At 33.4% G+C, this 18,243-nt stretch overlaps 1 protein-coding gene and 1 long non-coding RNA gene across 4 annotated transcripts in view; both read left to right on the plus strand.

The window, feature by feature from the left end:
- The window catches only part of PPM1B (protein phosphatase, Mg2+/Mn2+ dependent 1B), a 76,499-nt gene extending 66,192 nt beyond the window's left edge, over positions 1-10,307 (plus strand). For 2 of the 3 annotated variants that reach the window (XM_044663283.1, XM_044663284.1), the window contains exon 6: positions 6,707-8,148. In XM_044663283.1, coding sequence (XP_044519218.1) covers positions 6,707-7,015 — 309 coding nt within the window. In that variant the 3' untranslated portion in view covers positions 7,016-8,148. Of the gene's footprint in view, positions 1-6,706; positions 8,149-8,545 lie in introns of those variants that run through there. The other variant, XM_044663285.1, reaches the window with a different exon arrangement.
- Positions 10,308-10,364: 57 nt separating this feature from the next.
- LOC123236838 lies at positions 10,365-17,910 on the plus strand. The gene is made up of 2 exons (XR_006505438.1): positions 10,365-10,629; positions 17,375-17,910. It is a non-coding gene; the product is annotated as an uncharacterized LOC123236838 (long non-coding RNA).
- The last annotated feature ends 333 nt before the right edge of the window (positions 17,911-18,243 follow it).

Consider the following 18,243-nt stretch of genomic DNA (forward strand, 5'->3'; position numbering starts at 1 on the left):
AGGGAATAATTCCAAGTTGGTGGAGCAAGCAGTTAAGGCAAGTAAACTTGAGGCATGTTCTGAAACTCTTCTGAAACATTTTCCTGAAATGTTAAGTAGACCAATGGGAGACTGATTATATTAGGATAGATAGTGAGGAAGTTTTGAATGTTAGACTAAGCAATTTTTGACTTTTATCTTGATGGTAGTGAAGAAGGCATTGAAGTTTAGTTTTTGATAACCAAAATTTAGGAAAATAGAACTGGCCAGGAAATCACCAAAGAAATCATTTGGGAGTTGCCTATTAAAATAATGTAGTCCAGTGACGATTAAGAACCTAACAGTAGAAATAGAAATATAAAAGTAAGAGAAATTGCAGATTCAGTCTTATTTAGTGATTTGATACTTGGTATGGAGAAAAGAGTAGGGAAGGGAAGCAGTGTGGGGTCATAGTATATAGAAAAAGGTTTGAAACCAATATGTTTTAATCTTTGACATTACCTTTTAGGTTTATTTCTGCATCTGATTGTAAACTATTCTATGTTTTAAAGATATAACAATTGTATTATGTAGAAGGCAATTCTTTAAAAATTTACCTGTTTCTTCTCTTTAGTTTTTCCCCCCAATTATTTAGAAATGCAGACATAATTACTGAATCTTAAATTGGCATTCCTTATGGTATAAAGAACAAGAATTTGTCTTAAAGGAGAATTTTCAAATCTTACTATGTTTAAATTGTAAGCTTTATTTTACTATTCTCTTTAGTAGGTTATTTTATAAGAATGTGATGTGGCCTTGGAAATTTCACATCTATGGAAACACAGAATGTTAGGCCTTCCTTCTAGTTTAGTCCCCTCACTTAACAGTTGGAAAAACTAAAACTTTCAAAGGTAAAGTCTCTTTGCCTGGGATCACAGCTAATAAGTAAAAGTATGTGGACTTTAGCCAGTCTCCTAAGTCAAGTCCAGGATCTTTTCCACTACACAGAAATATGAAAAAATAATCTTTTAAATGCAATAGACTTATTGTCATTTCACTTTTCCCTAAATATAAGATTCTTGGGACATGAATGAACACTAATAGCTAAGATGTTATTTTTAAAAATTGCAAAACACCATACATTTGTGGATGATGGTATAGTGAAGAGAGTACTGAATTTGGAGTCAGAATGTGGGTCTAGGCCTAAATATGGGTTCTGCTGCTTTTTTATCTGTATGGTTTTGGTCAAGTCATTTCCCTCTTGGTCTCAACTTCCTCTTCCATAAGATGAGACAGCACCACAAGAACCTGATATTTTATTGCCAGTAGCTCCTAGTCAGCCTTGGATAATTTGTACTACTTACTACTATTATTTATACATAAGTGCTGCTGAATTTCTTCCAAAGATAGTGAAAATAATGCAACCATTCTGTGTCCACTGTGTTATTTGTTATACTCAACAGGGTCCTCACTGTTGCCTTCTGATCCTATCTCCTTCATCCCCATCTCACACGAAGAGGTGTCCTTACTTTTTACCCATGTTCACTCCTCCAGTCCTCCAATTCCACTTCCCCCACTCTCTTATCTTTAGTCACTCCCATTCTTCTGGCTCCTTCCCTACAATCTTATTCCTATCCTCAAAAAACCCTTATTGATCTTTCTATCCCTGCTATCATTTTATATTTCTTCCATTTGTTGCTTTGGAACTCCTTGAAAAGATTGTCTACCTCAGTAGATACCTGAACCATTTCCTTTTTCTTCTTAACCCCTGACAGTTTTGCTTCTGACCTCATCATTTCACTGAAATTGCTTCCCATTTTTACTAGTATTCTCTTAATCATCAGATCCCAGGAGGCCCTTTTCTCATCCTCATTCTTCTTAACTCTACTGTAGTCTCTTAACACCATTGATCACCTCTTGATTTTTGGGGCACTACTTTCTCCTGGTTCTCCTCCTGCCAATGTGACCACTCCCCAGGCTTCTTTGTAGATTCTTATACAGGTCATGCCCTCTATCAGTAGGGGTCTTTCAGGGTCCTGTCCTAGACTCTTTTCCTTTCTCCCTCTATACTACTTCATTTGATGATTTCATTAGCTCCCATGGATCTAATTACTCTCTCATTGCTGATATTTCTCAAATCCTGTTCTAACCTCTCTGCTGACCCCCAGTCTTATATTTCTAATTGCTTTTCATTTATCTTGAACTGGGTGTCCAGCAGACATCTTAAAACTCAATATGTCCAAAACTTAAATTTCCCTTAAAACTGTTCTTTCTCCCCCAACCTCTTTTCCCCTTATAAGCTTTCCTCTTACTTTGAGGTCACCACTGTTCTCCCAATCCACCAAGCTCACATCCTAGGTGTCATCCTGGACTCATTATCTGTCACCTCCGCCCTCCATCTCCATCCCATCTCTTGCCAAGGCCTGTCATTTTCATCTTTGCAACACTTCCTGAAATCCACCTCCTCTCCTTGATACTGCTACCAGTCTAGTGCAGGCCCTCATCCTATTACACAGAAATTAGAGTAGCCAGCTGGTGGTTCTGCGTGCCTCAAGACCCTCCCCATATGATTTTCCTAAAGTACAAGTCTGACCATGTCATCCTCTCTTACTCAATAAACCCCAGTAACTCTCTTTATCTCTTCCAGGATCAAATACAAAAATCTTCATTTTGGTGTCTACCTTAGCTCTCTTCTACCTTTCCAGGTTTCTTATATCTGATTCCCCAATTTATGGTCTTCATTCCAGTGGCACTGGCTTCCTTGCTTTTCCTTGAGCTAAACACTCAGCTCTGAGCATTTTTTTCTGGCTGTCCCCCATGCCTAAAATGCTTTCCCACCTCATACATACCGAGATGGTTTACTTCAGGTCTCACTTAAAATCTCATGTTCTATAGGAAGCTATTTCTTACCTCTCTTAATGCAAACACCTTTCCTCTCTTAGTTATTACTGATTTTTCCCAAAGCTTGTTTGTAGATATTTATTTGCTTGTTGTTTTCTCCATTAAATTGTGAGTTGCTTTTAGGGCAGGGACTGTCTTTTGGCTCTCTTTGTATCCCTAGCACTCAACTCTGGCACAGAGTAACACTTAATAAATGGTTATTGACTAAATTGTGGGTTTACTGTTTAGGATGTTTTTTATATCATAGTCTAGGAAACAGTAAACAACTTGCTTAGGGTCATTTAAGTTTTTTGTAAGTGATTCTAACAAATTTTTCCTGGTTCCAGGTTCAGTGTTTTTTTCACTGCACTATTACTATTGAAAAGAACCTTCATATTATTACACATGGCTTATTTTACTCTTTAGTTATTCTCATCTCTCATGAACATTTGATTATATACTGTTTTAAAATTTCCATCAGCTCAATTTCCATCCAGGCGGAATATGGTTTTATTACCATGGAGGCAAGACCTATAAAAATCTCTACTTGTGTCTCTTCATGCTTTCTTTTCCACCTTATATATCAGTTGATGTTTGATTCCTGAGACTGACTTTAAATAAGAAATATTAAAGCCTATGAAGTAACAGATTTTATAAGAGAAGAGAAGCTAGACACTCTTTCTTTAGTAGTGTAAATTATAGGTGACAGGAATGAAATATTTCAGTCACTATTAACTTTATTGATTTCAGTTTATAAAACCTCTGTCCTTGCCTCAGAAAAGAAGTATAGTATTGTGAAAAGAACTCTAGCCTGTGACTCTCAAGACCTGGATTAATTTGTTATTTTATTGTCATGGAATCTGAGAGAAAAAACTTATCATTCAGCCACAGTGAGGTAACTCCCCTTTGCAACCAGTGCAGTTTAACAACTGTCCTACAGCTTAGCATTTTGTCTGATAATCCATATTAGAGGTGGAATTTGAATCTGTTTTCCTAATTCCAAGGTCACTACAATACTCTTCCTTAGGAAAGGAATATTTGAGATGATATATTAGTTGCATATAAATTTGAAAAAAACAGCCTATCATGTACTAGAAAAGAGTGCTAGATTTGGAACCAGAACTTAGGCTTGAATCCTGGTTCTCTTGTTACAGTCATTGTACCATTTACATTCTCTATACCTGCATTTCCTTATCTGTAAGATAAGCGAATTGATCTAAAATTACTTCTCTGTTCCTTTCCAGCTTTAATTTGGTTCTATGATATCATTTATAGATTATAAAAGTAAGGTCATACAAATAGTCAGATCCAAGATTCAGTCCTAGGTCCTTTGACTCCAAATATAACCATAGGCAAATGATTTTCCCTTTTTGGTCCTCCATTTCCTCATCAACCAAATAAGGAAATTGCATCAGATCATTTTTAACATCTCTTCTGTGGCTGCTGGGTATGATTAGACTTTTTGAAATTATAGGCTCATTTTAAACTTTTGAGAGCAGATACCAGAGTCTATGAGAAAATTATTGAAATTTATAGAGAAACATAACCAATTCACAAGGAATTGGTATGGTGGTAAGAGATGAACTTCATCAGATTCAAATCAGCAATCATGAAATGTCTACTTGTATAAGACATTGTGACAGATTTTGGAGATAAAACTCCCCAAATAATCTCAGGCTTCAACAAGCTTACATTCTACCCAGAGAGGCTGTACATACCACATTCAGTGATTTGAGGAAGAAGAGAGCTAAACAGCTGTTTTAGAGCATTCTCTAATATCTCTGCACATAGCCATCTCCCTCTATTTGAACGGGTTGTGTGTGGAGAATAAAAACAGATTAGAGAATTAGGGAAAGAATCATCTCAGGACATTCTGTGGATGTAGGCAGTTAATTCAGACCATATTTAAGACACATAGTTTTAGAGAAAGTCCAGAATGTTTTCCAAATAACTTCCAGAATTGGGGAGGATGTTTTTTTAGGGCAAAAGCATATGGGTTTTTTTGTAGTATGGCATTCTCATGCCCCATGGACATACCCTTTAATCCTTATGAGAGGTTTAAAATGATATTTTTAATGTAAGCATTAACTCCAACATCCCCCATTTAAGAAAAAAATGTGTGAAGCTGTTAACAGTGATTGACACTTGATTTCTATAGGGTAAAGTAATTTCCCCCAAAATATCATCTTGAGGTTATTCCAGCAAATTTGGCTTTTAGAAGAGAATAAATGGACTATTTTCCCTTCCCATTCTTATAACTGCTATTTACTTGTCCTCTAGCTACTTTTGGACTGAGATATTAATGTCTTTGATGTGTGGAAACCTTGAGGTGGTATGGTTCAATAGCAATAATAGTCTTTTAATGGCATTCTATTCCTTTTAACTTTTAAAGATGATCACTTAGCAAATTATTAGGCTGTTACTACTGTACATTTCCGAGCTTGAAATCCTCAGGATTATACGATATTGTCAGAGATGAAAGTAGCAATACTAATTGAAGTTATTATGAGCTTAACAATCTAATATTTGGAAGTAGTTTTGTGTGAAAGAAGCTAATTTGAAGCTTTAAAAATGCAAATACTCTGATTATTCTAGGTTTCTAATCTTTATAATAATGAACTCTAATCAGATCCATAACCTCAAATCAATAGAAATTAGAGGTGAGAATTTTGTTACACTGAGAAAAAACATTCGGAAGATAATGAGTTTTCGGGGCCCTGCCTTTGCCTTTTATCAGTCATACCTTTAGAAAAGGTAGAGAAAGCTTTGAGCTGCTAAGATCAGAGGTATTTAAATATGAAATTTGTAGATTCCTAATATTTTAATATGTTTCATTGTGCAATAATTGAGACTGATCCTCCAAAAATGGTACAAATTTTTTGCCATCAAAAAATAATTCGATATTTAAATTGCCTAATACTTTTGATACTTTGATTACTTAAAAGATCCAAAGTTTCTTTGATTTAGATATACCCTCTACCACTGTAGAATATAGCTCCTTAATATGTAGAGAACTTCAAGTAGATTTTGAGGAAAAGATAGAGACTCTACTCCAATAGCTAAATTTTAGTAATAGGTTCCAAAATTGAAGGTGTTAATAGTTTGACCTGATAGCATTAACAAATATCCTGAGCTTAGTTTTAAAAAAAAAAGTAAATTTTTTCTCTTTTAAAACCTTAAATTATCCAGAGTACAGTTTTGAGTAATTATAATTTATATGCCTTCTAATTTACCTGTTTTAAAAATCAGATTCATTTCGTCAATAGCTAATACTTTTATGTCCATTTTCAAGGCTTTAAAACATTGTTACTATATATTAAACTCATAATTTTTTGCTTTTGTAAAAATAGTTACTTTTTGGATGGGAGCTAGCAATATTCAAACTCCTATAATTGAAAGACATTAAAAAATTATCCTTAGGAATACTTACTTTTCAGATGCTTTGGCATTATATAATCTATTATTGACAAATATTCTAAGACCATCTGTTACAATATACAACAGGGTATACTAGAAATTATATCTAAGTTACTTAAATGAGATCATTGAATTACTGCTGAATTATAAGAGTACTTTAAATTTCAGGTATTTTAAATAATTTATAATAAAATATAGCATGAAAGAATATAAAGATAGTATCTTCTCTAAAAGTAGCATTTTGAATACTGCTTAATAGATGATGAAGCATGGAATTTTTTCATGTGTGATCAGGTTCCTTAGATTCTGCTTGCTCAATAAAATGGTCTTATGCTTAGACTATACACCTCATGATAGAGAAATTAGTATATTTGCTATATAGTATGTAATGTTATTTGTTAAATTATCCTAGTTTGTCTACTGACACTGGGGTCTTAAATCTTAAAAAAAGGCCTCCGATGATGCTGAGGAAAATGGATCACAGGGAAAATTGGTGGAAGCTCTCAGGCAAATGAGAATTAATCATAGGGGAAACTACCGACAACTTCTGGAAGAGATGCTGACTAGTTACAGGCTAGCTAAAATACAGGGAGAAGACAGCCCTCCTCCTGAATCAGCTGCTGCAGCTACTTCTTCAAACGATGATCCTGAAGACCTAATGGAAGTGATGGAGTCCCATACTGAAACAAAAAGTGATCTTGCTGAATTAGAAAATTCTGATGAAGATGCAGGGGCAGACATGAGCGATTCAAGCATATGAATTCTCTCTTTTGTTAATATGTTTATGGTCTTTGATTTGATGGTTTTGCCTAGCTAGTATAATGTATGCATTTGTGTATCAGTCTGTTATGTGAATCTTGGAAAACTAGTGTTATTTGTACAGTCTTATTTTTTAAAAAGGCCTTTTTTGCATACACTTTTTATCAGATAATTCAAAGTTTTACTATAGTACTTTAGATTTAATGAAATTTTATATCCTATTTCATTTATCAGGTGGGCCTGAAATCAGGCCACCATTTGAAGTCAGTAGTTTTTGTTTTTTTCCTGTTTATTTCTTTAAATTGGACAATACCAGATGAATTCTCCTTGGTTCATTAAACTGAGATTAATTTCTGTTGTGGACAGGTTCTTTGTTAATACCTAACTTTATTGCTTTACATTGTTTTACATATAAGTGAACTCAAAAGTTTCATAATTTTGTCTTTTGTTTAGTATTAGTTATTATAGAAAGGCTGATGATAGCCTTTAATTCTTTCTTGGAATGCTCTCTTGACATGTTGTTTGAAATTGTATTTATTTTAAAGCACTGTAGTTTTATTTTTAGACCTTGCAAGAGATTAAATGTTTCTTTTGAATTTGTGTATTCTCTATAAAATAAGTATAGTTTTAGAAAAAGTGTACTATTCTTGAAACAGTGGTTTGTAGTTTCTGTATAGATGTTATCTGTACAACAAAATGTATATGAAACTGTTTAGTGTGGAAAAAAGCTTGTGTTTATTAAGACTTCCCCCCAATAAAGCATGAAATGTGGAATAATTTATGCATGCTGTAATTTTTTAAAATGGATTTTAAAGATTACAGTTATTTTGTCCAACTGAATACTTGAAACCTAATCCAAACCAAAAATTTCTACTTAATATGCAAGCAAATCTTTTATATAAAACTTTGGTCATTTTATTAACTTCCTGGATGGAGAAAAAAGTACATAAATGAAAATAAAAATTTTATTCACCCATCTAATTTTTAAAACTAGCTATTTTAGAGCAAGTATTCATTATTTAGGAATAATAAAATGATTGCTTTCTATTTCTTATGCTAGGGATACTTTTAAAAGCCATATTTGCTTGTTTTTCCAAAAGAAAAAAAAAAAGCTGTTGATCACTCAGCAGAAACAATTTTTGTTTTCCCCTTGATGAATGTGAAATTCTGTAGAAATCCATTTTCTTGCTCAGCTAAGAAGAACTTTTATTTTTCTGAAGGTAATTTGTAGATAAACTATCTTTTAAAGTATCTTAAATGGAATGGAAGTGGCAATGATACTGATCCATGTATCAGTCTTTCTGCCATTTCAAAATGAATTTTTGAAGTACAATACAGTTATGCTTTTGGATTTTTTAAAAGGCTTAAGGTGGTGGGAATGGAAATGACCTGTATAAAAGCAGCTTTTCAAATAGAAGGTACTTTTGTTTGTATGATTTTTGTTTCTTTTTTTTAAACTTTTAAAATTCAGTCCAATGTGGCAGTAGTGTAGGTGAATAATATTAATATTCTTCCTTTTCTCTTCCTGTAGGGTGCTGGAGATCTAGAAGACCCATGGTAGCCTTACAAATCTACTAAAATGCTTTTGATTCTGAAAATTTGGGGGAAAAACTTTTAATCACAGTTTTCTTCAATACCAGGGAATAATTCTGGTGGATTTCCAACATTTTGTGAAATGAGCAGAAAATTATCAGAATTTTCCATCATATGTTCATTTTTGTGTTTTCTGATATTGCCACTCTTAGCATTGCCTATACTACAGTATTTTGACGACCTCAGGCATACTGATTACATCTGTATTGAACTTGATTACTAGAAACCAATGGAGTGATTCTACCATAAATCAATAAATGTGCCTGAGGTGCATGGGATAATAGTTGTACTCTGAAGATACATTCTGATTTTTATTTTAACAAAAGTCACAACATATAAGCATGTAAGAGTACAAGTAATTGTCTGAGACGCTACTTATTTCACTTTACCAAGTTGGGAAGCTTTCAAGGCTCTATGGCTTGGAATTTCAGTTGGGCAATATGCTATAGGATGTGTATTTATTAGTGTTGTTATTTTTATTTTATTTTTTTATTTTTCAGTTTTACCTGTAATACCAGACTGGGTTCTCCAACAGTGTCCAAATTGTGATGTTGCCTTGCTTCAAGATAAGTGTATTTGGCAATAATAAGATGATTTTAGGCATCTAAATTCCTTCAGAATTTTATCCATGTGCACAACACATCCTTAACTTCTAACTTTAGAAGTCTCCTTCAACCAAACTGATTTAACTTATAATTAGATGCAATTTGTTTTGACATCTCTCACTGCTTCAGTTTTTTATTATGAAAATTTGCCTTTATAATGTAAATTGTGATTTTTTTGTTCTAAATGTGGTTTTTCTATAGTTTGATTTTTCAGCTTAAGACAAAAACAGAAGTTTTATGTAAAATTGGTATTTTTATTTTGCATTATTTTCAGAACTCAGAATATCACTTTGAGATTACTATAAATACAGTTAAAATTATCTATTTTAGATCTAAGAAAATATTACAGAGATATTTTCATGGGTTCCGTGACCTTTCATTTTATAAACAGTGGGCATGGTACAGAGTGGCTGTCATGTAAGGTACTTGAAGATTCTTAGTTTAATTCTATTTTTGCAATAACATTAATTTTTCTGAATTCTTTTGAGTTGTGCATGTATTAAGCTCAGTTAATACTGAACATGAAGAGTATTTATCTAAAAGATGCTATTGGGTAGGGGAAGCAATGAATGTATCCATCTGTATATGATTTACATGATGTGGATGCCTTGTAAACATTTTTGTATTTGTTTAAACTGTGTTTCAGAGAGGATGTTATTGCCCTTGTGTGTAGTTTAAGCTAATGAGTCATCAACTGGTTTTGTGTGAAATGGAATTCATGGTATTTTCTGTAACTTTTTCCCTAAGCTGTGTCTGTAAAGTGACACATATGCCTATGGCCAGCTTTTCTAATCATCTGATTTCATTGTGCATCCAATTTTTTTTTTTGTCTATAGACAATTATTGCCACAATATATTTTATTTATTCATTAGATTTTAGCCTTGTAAGTTAAAGTGTTTTAAATACTGTTAACCGGGTTTGGGGGTTGTTAAAAGGTAGGGAATGAAGAATGCAAAATGGTTTATTGTTCCGACTGTCCACTCTGGTCCACCCCTGTACTGATGATAGTACCTCCCAATATGATATTGTGATGTTTCATACAATGCAGTGAACATAACCAACTTGTTATCTTCAATAAAGGATTGATAAAAACAGTGTGATATGTTGCTATTTTGTATAAGGCATTTTTGTAATTGATATATTTAGAGTATGTATTTTTTAAATTATAAAACTTACTATATATTTAATGTAAAACTTAATAGAAAGTCATATAGTTAAGCATTATTTCAAAAAAGGAAAAAAACCATATAGAGTAATACTAATTAAAGTCCATATTACTCTTAAAATAGAGTTGTACCAAAATATCTAACTTTAATTTTTATCCACCTTTTCAGGGGGATGGTCAGAGTGAAATCAATTCTAATAACTTCAGAGGTTAAAAAAAAAAAAGAAACGAACAGGTCTCCGTATTCAACAGTAAGTTATTAACAGAAATACTTAGTTCCTTTTCAGCACCTTAATGCTATTCTAATTTGTTGCCCATATTTCAAATTCCTATAAGATAATAAACTTCATGTTAACTTAAATTTGATGTCTCTTAGGCCATTGGACTTTTGAAGTTTTTAAAGTAAATGCACAAGGTAGATCATTAGATTTGTTATTACAAATTATTATAAATTTTTCCACAGATCACTTTCAGTAATTAGAATGTAAAATGAGATTATCTCATAAGTTAAAAGTAAATTTTAAAACTTGACAATTTTATATCCAAATCACTTTCTTTAAGTTATATTCTATTCAGTAAAGTTGTTTCTGTGGCTAAGTATGTATTATTTCTTTGATGAAGTCTTATTCTGCATTTCATCAGTTCCCTCTTTGAAATTCCAAATAATTTTAATAGCTGTCAAAATCAAATATAACTAGGAAGGAGTAAAACCATGACCTTTTTTTTTTTTTCCTGTACTGTTACTTGCTAATTGAACTTTTGTCTCATTTTGCTGGCATCTCTTGAATTCAAGTATTTGTAGAATCCTAGCACTTGATCAGTAAAATTGGGAAGAAGGGGTTGACATTAGGGAAAGATAAAAGTAACAAGTGGTATTTGAATTTTGAATCCATTATTTCTATCAAAAATTCAGAAAATTTTTTAATTCAGAATTCATGAAAATTATCAATCTTAATAGTAGAGTTAGTTGAAATTAAAGAGTTTTTTATCATGTAAGCCTTAAATGTCTGGTACATGTATTCAACTAAGAATTATTCGTAGACTTTACTTTTACATTTCCAAACATTTTTACTTGCTTTTTTACCTGCCTGATAGTAACTACGTTTTAACGCCCTCATACTGATGTAGGTCTTAGATTTTTGAGGTTTTTAATTAAGAATCTCTAGCAAAGCCTAAATTAAGCAGGAGAAAGATTATTACAGAACTGAAACAATAATAGACTTGACTAAAATAGTCATTTTCTCAGGTCAGATTTATGATTTGTCCTGCTTAACAGATACTACATCTACCTTTGAAGTAATGGCAAAGATAATATCTAATCAGGAGTTCCAAATACTTAAAATCTTAATGTTAGCTTTTAAAATAATGTATATAATAATTTCAATTTATTGCTATTATGAAGAATTTTTCACCTTAGGATCCATGCTGCCAATAAATAATAACAATAACAACCACAATAATACTCTGTTTTTCTTAATGTTAAAAAGGTGATGCTTTGACCGTGTGTGTGTGTGTGTGTGTGTGTGTGTGTGTGTGTGTGTGTATTAAAGAACATGTGCCTTCATTTTTTTTTTTTGTCAATAATATGACTTTTACTCTCAGGCTAAATCTTAACCTTTTTTTAAAAAAGCCTCCTAATATCAGCTTGAACTAGAAATTAGATTGAACTTATTCGTGTCATTTTCCAGTACCATCTCCATGTACCTTCCCACCTCTAAATAATTGAAACTTACTCTTACAGAATAGTAGAATGTTAGACAAAATTTATATATTGATCTAATTAAAGAGCACATAGCTTATTCTATGCCTCTAGTCTATTACTTTTCTAGTCTTGAGTTCTATTGCCAGTTTCTTATTTTATATTTACATATTGTTTTCATTTTTATTGGTTATATACATATTTGTAGTAGAAGTCTCCTAAATTTCCTTTATTTAGGTGCTGAAAAGTTAATCTAGCTTTTAAAATGAGAGAAAAGTAATTGATGATTTTTGTCCATCAGTAACAGTGTATTAAGTGCCTGCTTTGTGCTAAGCTAAAGGAATATAAAGACAGAAGAGTCTCTATATTCGTTGAGCTCCTCATAGTCTAGTTTGGGAGATAACATGCAATACCTACCCCAAAAGTTGTGTGTACGTAAATCGAACATAATCAACAGAAAGGAAGCACTGGAATTAAAAGGAGGCAAAACTTCATGGATAAAGTAGGGTTTTAGCTGAGATCTGAAGGCAGTTGATGAGGAGGAAGGGCATTCTAATTACGGGAGACAAGTCAGTGAAAATGCCGTCAGGAGATGAATTGTCCAAGCTCTCAGATCTGCATTTTAGGAAGATAATTTTGACAGATTATTGAGGGGATGAGCTAAAGTGAGAGACACTTTGTATCAAAGAACTGAAGTAGACTGTTGCAGTAGTTTGGTGTAAGTTGATGAGGGTAGGCCTAAGAGTGGTAGCAGTATCAGAAGAGAAAAGAAGGTGTAAGTGAAAAGATGTTAAGAAGGTAAATCATCAGGTCTTGGCTTCAGAATGGATATTTGGAGAGAGAGAGAATGAGGGATTGAGGATGACACCTTAGGTTGTGAGCTTGGGTATGTTTTTGCTTTTTTTTTTTTTTTTTTTTTAAAACCCTTACCTTCCATCTTGGAGTCAATTCTGTGTATTGGCTCCAAGGCAGAAGAGTGGTAAGGGTAGGCAATGGGGGTCAAGTGACTTGCCCAGGGTCACACAGCTGGGAAGTGTCTGAGGCCGGATTTGAACCTAGGACCTCCCATCTCTAGGCCTGGCTCTCAATCCACTGAGCTACCCAGCTACCCCCTTGGGTATGTTTTAAAATAGATACTGGGAGTTTCCTTTATTCAGGTACTGAAAAAGTAATCTAGCTTTCAAAATAAGGAAATTGAAATTAATAATTTTTATTAGCTATCTGGTGTTTATTGAAAAGGAATGTTCATTGAATGCAGAAGGAACATTCACATTTTGCTATTGTAGGTTTTGAGAAGTCACACTCATTAAATCAGTTCAGTTTTAACTTAAGAAAACTTTAATGGTTTTCAGAATTACTTGATATTATATATGCTACATTCAATCAGAAGATTGATTTGCAATTTTCAGATAAGTTTCTGTCTATGTTTGTGTACTTTTTTTTACTTGTAATTTAAGTAGCTTGCAGTCTGGATTAAAGCACAGTGCTTTAAATAAAAACACTGAATATATTTGTTCAATTGAATGAAAAATCAATGTAATGCTTTCAATGGTGGTTGGGGCATACTGTATGCATTAGCTTAAATTTATCGTACATAAATGTGTGTGTGTGTGTATCCCCAATATCTTCTCGAAATCATTTGAAATACAACCCTCTGATCAGATTGTTCTCTTTTTTTGGCATAGCTGTTTTTCATCCCCATTCCTCCCTCTGTCTAACTATCTTATCCAGGTTATTTCCCCTCATGCATCTGTTCTCTGTTCCTTTTTCTAACTTACCTATACTGTTTCTCTTCTTACTACCTTTCTGGCACCTACTTCAGTAGTTAACTTGCTGTAATGTATTGTTTCTTGAACTTTTATCGACTGTGGACATTTGTTCCCTAATCTATATAAAGTAGGATTATATTATGAGCTGGACCTCTTAAAAACAACCTCATCCCACCTTCTCATTTTACAGATATGTAAACAAACTTAACAGAGTGAAGTGACCTACCTATAGTCATGCAACTAGTAAGTAACAAAGCTAGGATTTGAGCCCAGCTTCTCTTGATTCCAAATTAGTCAGCAAATTTTTCACTAAGCACTTACTACATGCTAAGCTTTGGAGATGCAAAGAAAGCCACAAAAGTAGTCCAGGTCCTCAGGAAGCACATACTCTGATGGCAGAGCCCAAAATCAAATAAAGATGAGCACACAGGAAAATACAGAGATGGGTAATAATTTTAGAAGGGAGAGCAGGAGTGGGAAATGGGGAGGAAGCTGGGAAAGGCCTCCTGCAGAAAGTGAGTTCAGAGTTGAGGTGCTTTCTATTTCATCAGGCTGCTTCTTATAGTTGTTATATTTCCTTATTCTTTCCCAGCCATGCTAGCATTTCTTAAATGAATTTTGCCAATACTGACAAAGTTCATTCTTGTTAATCCTGCCATCTAGTGGCAGCATTATCACAGACACCCCTACCTACTGTCAGAGAGATATACCCATAGATATACTCCCAAAGATATTCAGATACAGACACCCTTTCACAGAGACACACTTAGAAATACCGTCAGAAACACAAAGGCCATGGGAACATAGGCATATTACAGAGAGATGCTTCAAGAGAAAAGATAGCTATACCCATGGAGAGCAGAATAGATAATAAGAAGACTAGAATGATACAGCTTTTAATCCTCTGTTCTACCCCGTCCTCCCTTTGATAAATTGAGGGTAGGAAATGTGAAGTTGGGGCAAAATCATTTAACCTCTCAGATTCTATTTTGCATTCTGTAAGCTAAGGAGGTTGTAGTACCCTATGAAGCCTCTAATTCTAAATCTTTGATCCCGATTCAGAAGCAACTTCATTTTTACAGATAGGTAGATGATACTCTAGCAAATGTACTATCACATAAAATAGCTGTACTTAGGAGCAGCTATGTTTGTGTCCTAATAGAGAAGCCATATGGTATAGTGCCGAGGTGTCAGACATACAGCTTGCTATTCTCCCAAATGCAGTTTGAAGCAAACAAAAATAGAATTGGAAACTATTTTACAGAATAAACAAAAATATAATAAAAACATAGATCATTTGACATTTTAAAACTGAGTTAATATTTGGATTATAGGGATCTATATGTTTGAATTAGAGGCTCCCATTTCTATTTAAGTTTGACACTGGTATATTAGACAGAGAGAGCTAGAGTTTAAGGCCTGCTTCTGACACATATTGACTATGTGAACCTTGATGATCACTTCACCTTCAGTGCCCTAAGTAATTGTATAAGACTATGAATTGAAGAGAAGAAACAACTTTGCATTGCTAGGCATTTGTTTTATGTAACTACACTGGTGAAATCACAGGTTTGGTTCCCCACAAACCATGGAGACCGATTACAGAGTCTTATTACTTCAATTATAATTTTCTGAGAAAATGAAGCAAGTCTTACAATATCTTACAATAGATATATTCTGAGTGTTATATACAATAGAAGGAAGAAAAGAAACTGAACTGTGAATCAGTTTGTTATACTCTTTCTGTCTGATTATCAAGTAAAAATTACTTTTCAGTTCATTTCATGTTTTCCTTAAATATTCCTTCCTACCATAAATATTTCCAATTTGTGGGATTTACTTGAAAAAACTTTAGATAATAATCAGTAACTAAGAGGAAGAAATGTGTTGTGGTATACATATCCTCCCTCAATCTTCCAGAGGGTCTGCCGATCCAAAGGATTTTCTCTAGATGCCTTATGTGGCTATCAGTGAAGGAGAGAGATTTTCATTCTATTATCCTCCCATTATATTATCCTCCCATTACATGCTGACCTACCTCTTCGTCTGGTTATGTTTTTGACAGTATTCATTGTGGTGCTTTTCTTGTGCAATTTTGGTTATGTATAGTATTGCAAACTACTCACATCTGCCATGGATAATTTGTCATTTTACTTTTTTGGAGAAGATGATATTTGAAAGGCATATGAAGAGCACATTTCCCAAAGTGTTGAACATGGAATCAGAAAGTCTTGAGTTCGTATCCTATTGACATCTATGAGTGAATCACTTAACATCAGTTTTTTTCATTGGAAACAAAGGGACTATATTATCCGTAGAGTTCATATTAGCATGCAAATTAATTAGGAAAAAGTCAAATAATTAAATTTATTGACTTATACAATAACATAATTTTTTCATCTTAAAAAACTTAAAGTATTTGATATACCTCCTCTAAGTATAATAATTTTTTCTGTGCAATTTGACATTACATTCACAAGATTTTTGAGACATTTGAAACATGAAACTATATATACATGGTATGTTTAAATGTTCTGTGATGAATAGCCCATTTCTCCAAATCTTTGAGTGCCTCAATGGAGGCAAGACCACTAGAAATTTAAAAAAAATAAGTCCCAGATATTTTTGGAGAGTATTTTACAGTTTAATGAGGATGCCCAGATCTTATGGATTCACTTGGACTTTTGACAAGAGTTTCCATGTAGTCTTGGAAAAGTGATAATGGAGGCAGACAGAATATAATCTGGAAGCTACACAAAACCATAGTTCCTGGACTTCTTCTGAACTTCAGAAATGGAGAGATTAAATAGTCTTTTGAAAAGGGGAGGTGACAACATCTCTTTAGCCAGATCTCTGAGTAGTTGTCTACCTTTTTTCATTTTAGATGTCACTTTACTTTGCACTTCATTCTGACTGGTCTTGTTTTGTTGTGAGTTTTAATGATCTTTGATACATTTGACACTCCAAACCAAACCAGTAGAATGGTGGCTGGCAGAAAGTAATTGCTTAATAAATGCTTGGCCAGTAATTTTGCGAGTAACTGCTACAATATCTCTATCAGCCATTAGCATGTACCCTATAAGACCCACAAGTTAACACAACAAAAGACAGTCCTTAAACCCTTGGGTATGGCGAGAAATCTAGTATCCAGCTGCAGAGCAATAACTGAAGGTGAGGGAACATGTTCAATCTGGTTTCATCTGGTTATGTTTATACCTTCTGAATTAGGCCAGTGTCAATAGAAGCACTTGCATAAATATTGCTGGCATAAAAAAAAATTAAGGGATTATTTCTTCTCCCAAGTAACTTACACACCATATATTTCCCAGAGAATGTTGTATTGATGCTTAGATAAGATAAAATAATATGTACTAAACTTTTTCACAAACTTTAAAAGACCAACAAGAATGCCAATTGTTATTCCATTACCTGTATCTATACCAAAGGAATATTGGTAGTAAAAAGATGAACTTTGAAGTTACTAAAATTTCTTGGAGATACCACAATCCTTTTTTTTTTTTTTTTCAGCTCTGGATCCACTTAATTGTGCATATGCAATGCCCATCAGAGATGCATATATTGATGGGTTGGATGTGTGGGCTATCCACTCAACTGCTTATCGTGGTCCAAACAATACGTAATTTTTTCCTCCACTTGGTGTGGGTGTGTGTGTGTTGTTAGGCCAAACTTAGGAGTTGTTATTATTGATCTCATGTAGGAGGCTCAGTAATGTTCTGAAGTGTGAACCAGTTAGGATAATATCATCTAAAAACAAACATTTGGAGGACCTCACCATCCATAGAAAATCCCTCTTTGATTTAGTTTTTGTACTGGTTATCATTCATGAGAGTGGCAAATATTGCTCTTTTGCATTACCTTTTATTTACTGCCATTTAATACCATAGTATTACAAATACCATTTCTGTATCTTATGTCTAAATACTTTTAATCAGATGGTCTTTAAAGAAAGTTTTTAAGTAATTGTTTATATTTTTAACAAAAAGATGTAAAAGCTTGTTGGGGGACATCCTTTTGCTTTACTGAATTAAACACTTTAATTGACAAGCATGGTAGAGTTCTTATGTTCACTGCACTTTACAGTTGAAAAACATGATTATAAAGATGTGGTATGCCACAAAAGTATTATTTGTGCAAACCCATCTGCCTCCTTTTCATACCTTCTTGAAAGATATATTCAGTTCACTTGTAAACTGCTCTTACAGAAACTATGTAGAGATGGTCGTGCATTTTTGTTTGTTAATGGATTTAGATGCTTGGTATCCTCCCTTCTTTCAGATATCTTGAGAATTCGTCTTTAAAACATCCTCAAATTTGTATCTGATCCAGCATGTGGGTTTGATCTGGTCCAGTAGACCTTCCTGTCTTTTTCATCTTTA

The sequence above is a fragment of the Gracilinanus agilis genome, chromosome 2 (genome assembly GCF_016433145.1).
Source record: "Gracilinanus agilis isolate LMUSP501 chromosome 2, AgileGrace, whole genome shotgun sequence".
Lineage (NCBI taxonomy): Eukaryota > Metazoa > Chordata > Mammalia > Didelphimorphia > Didelphidae > Gracilinanus > Gracilinanus agilis.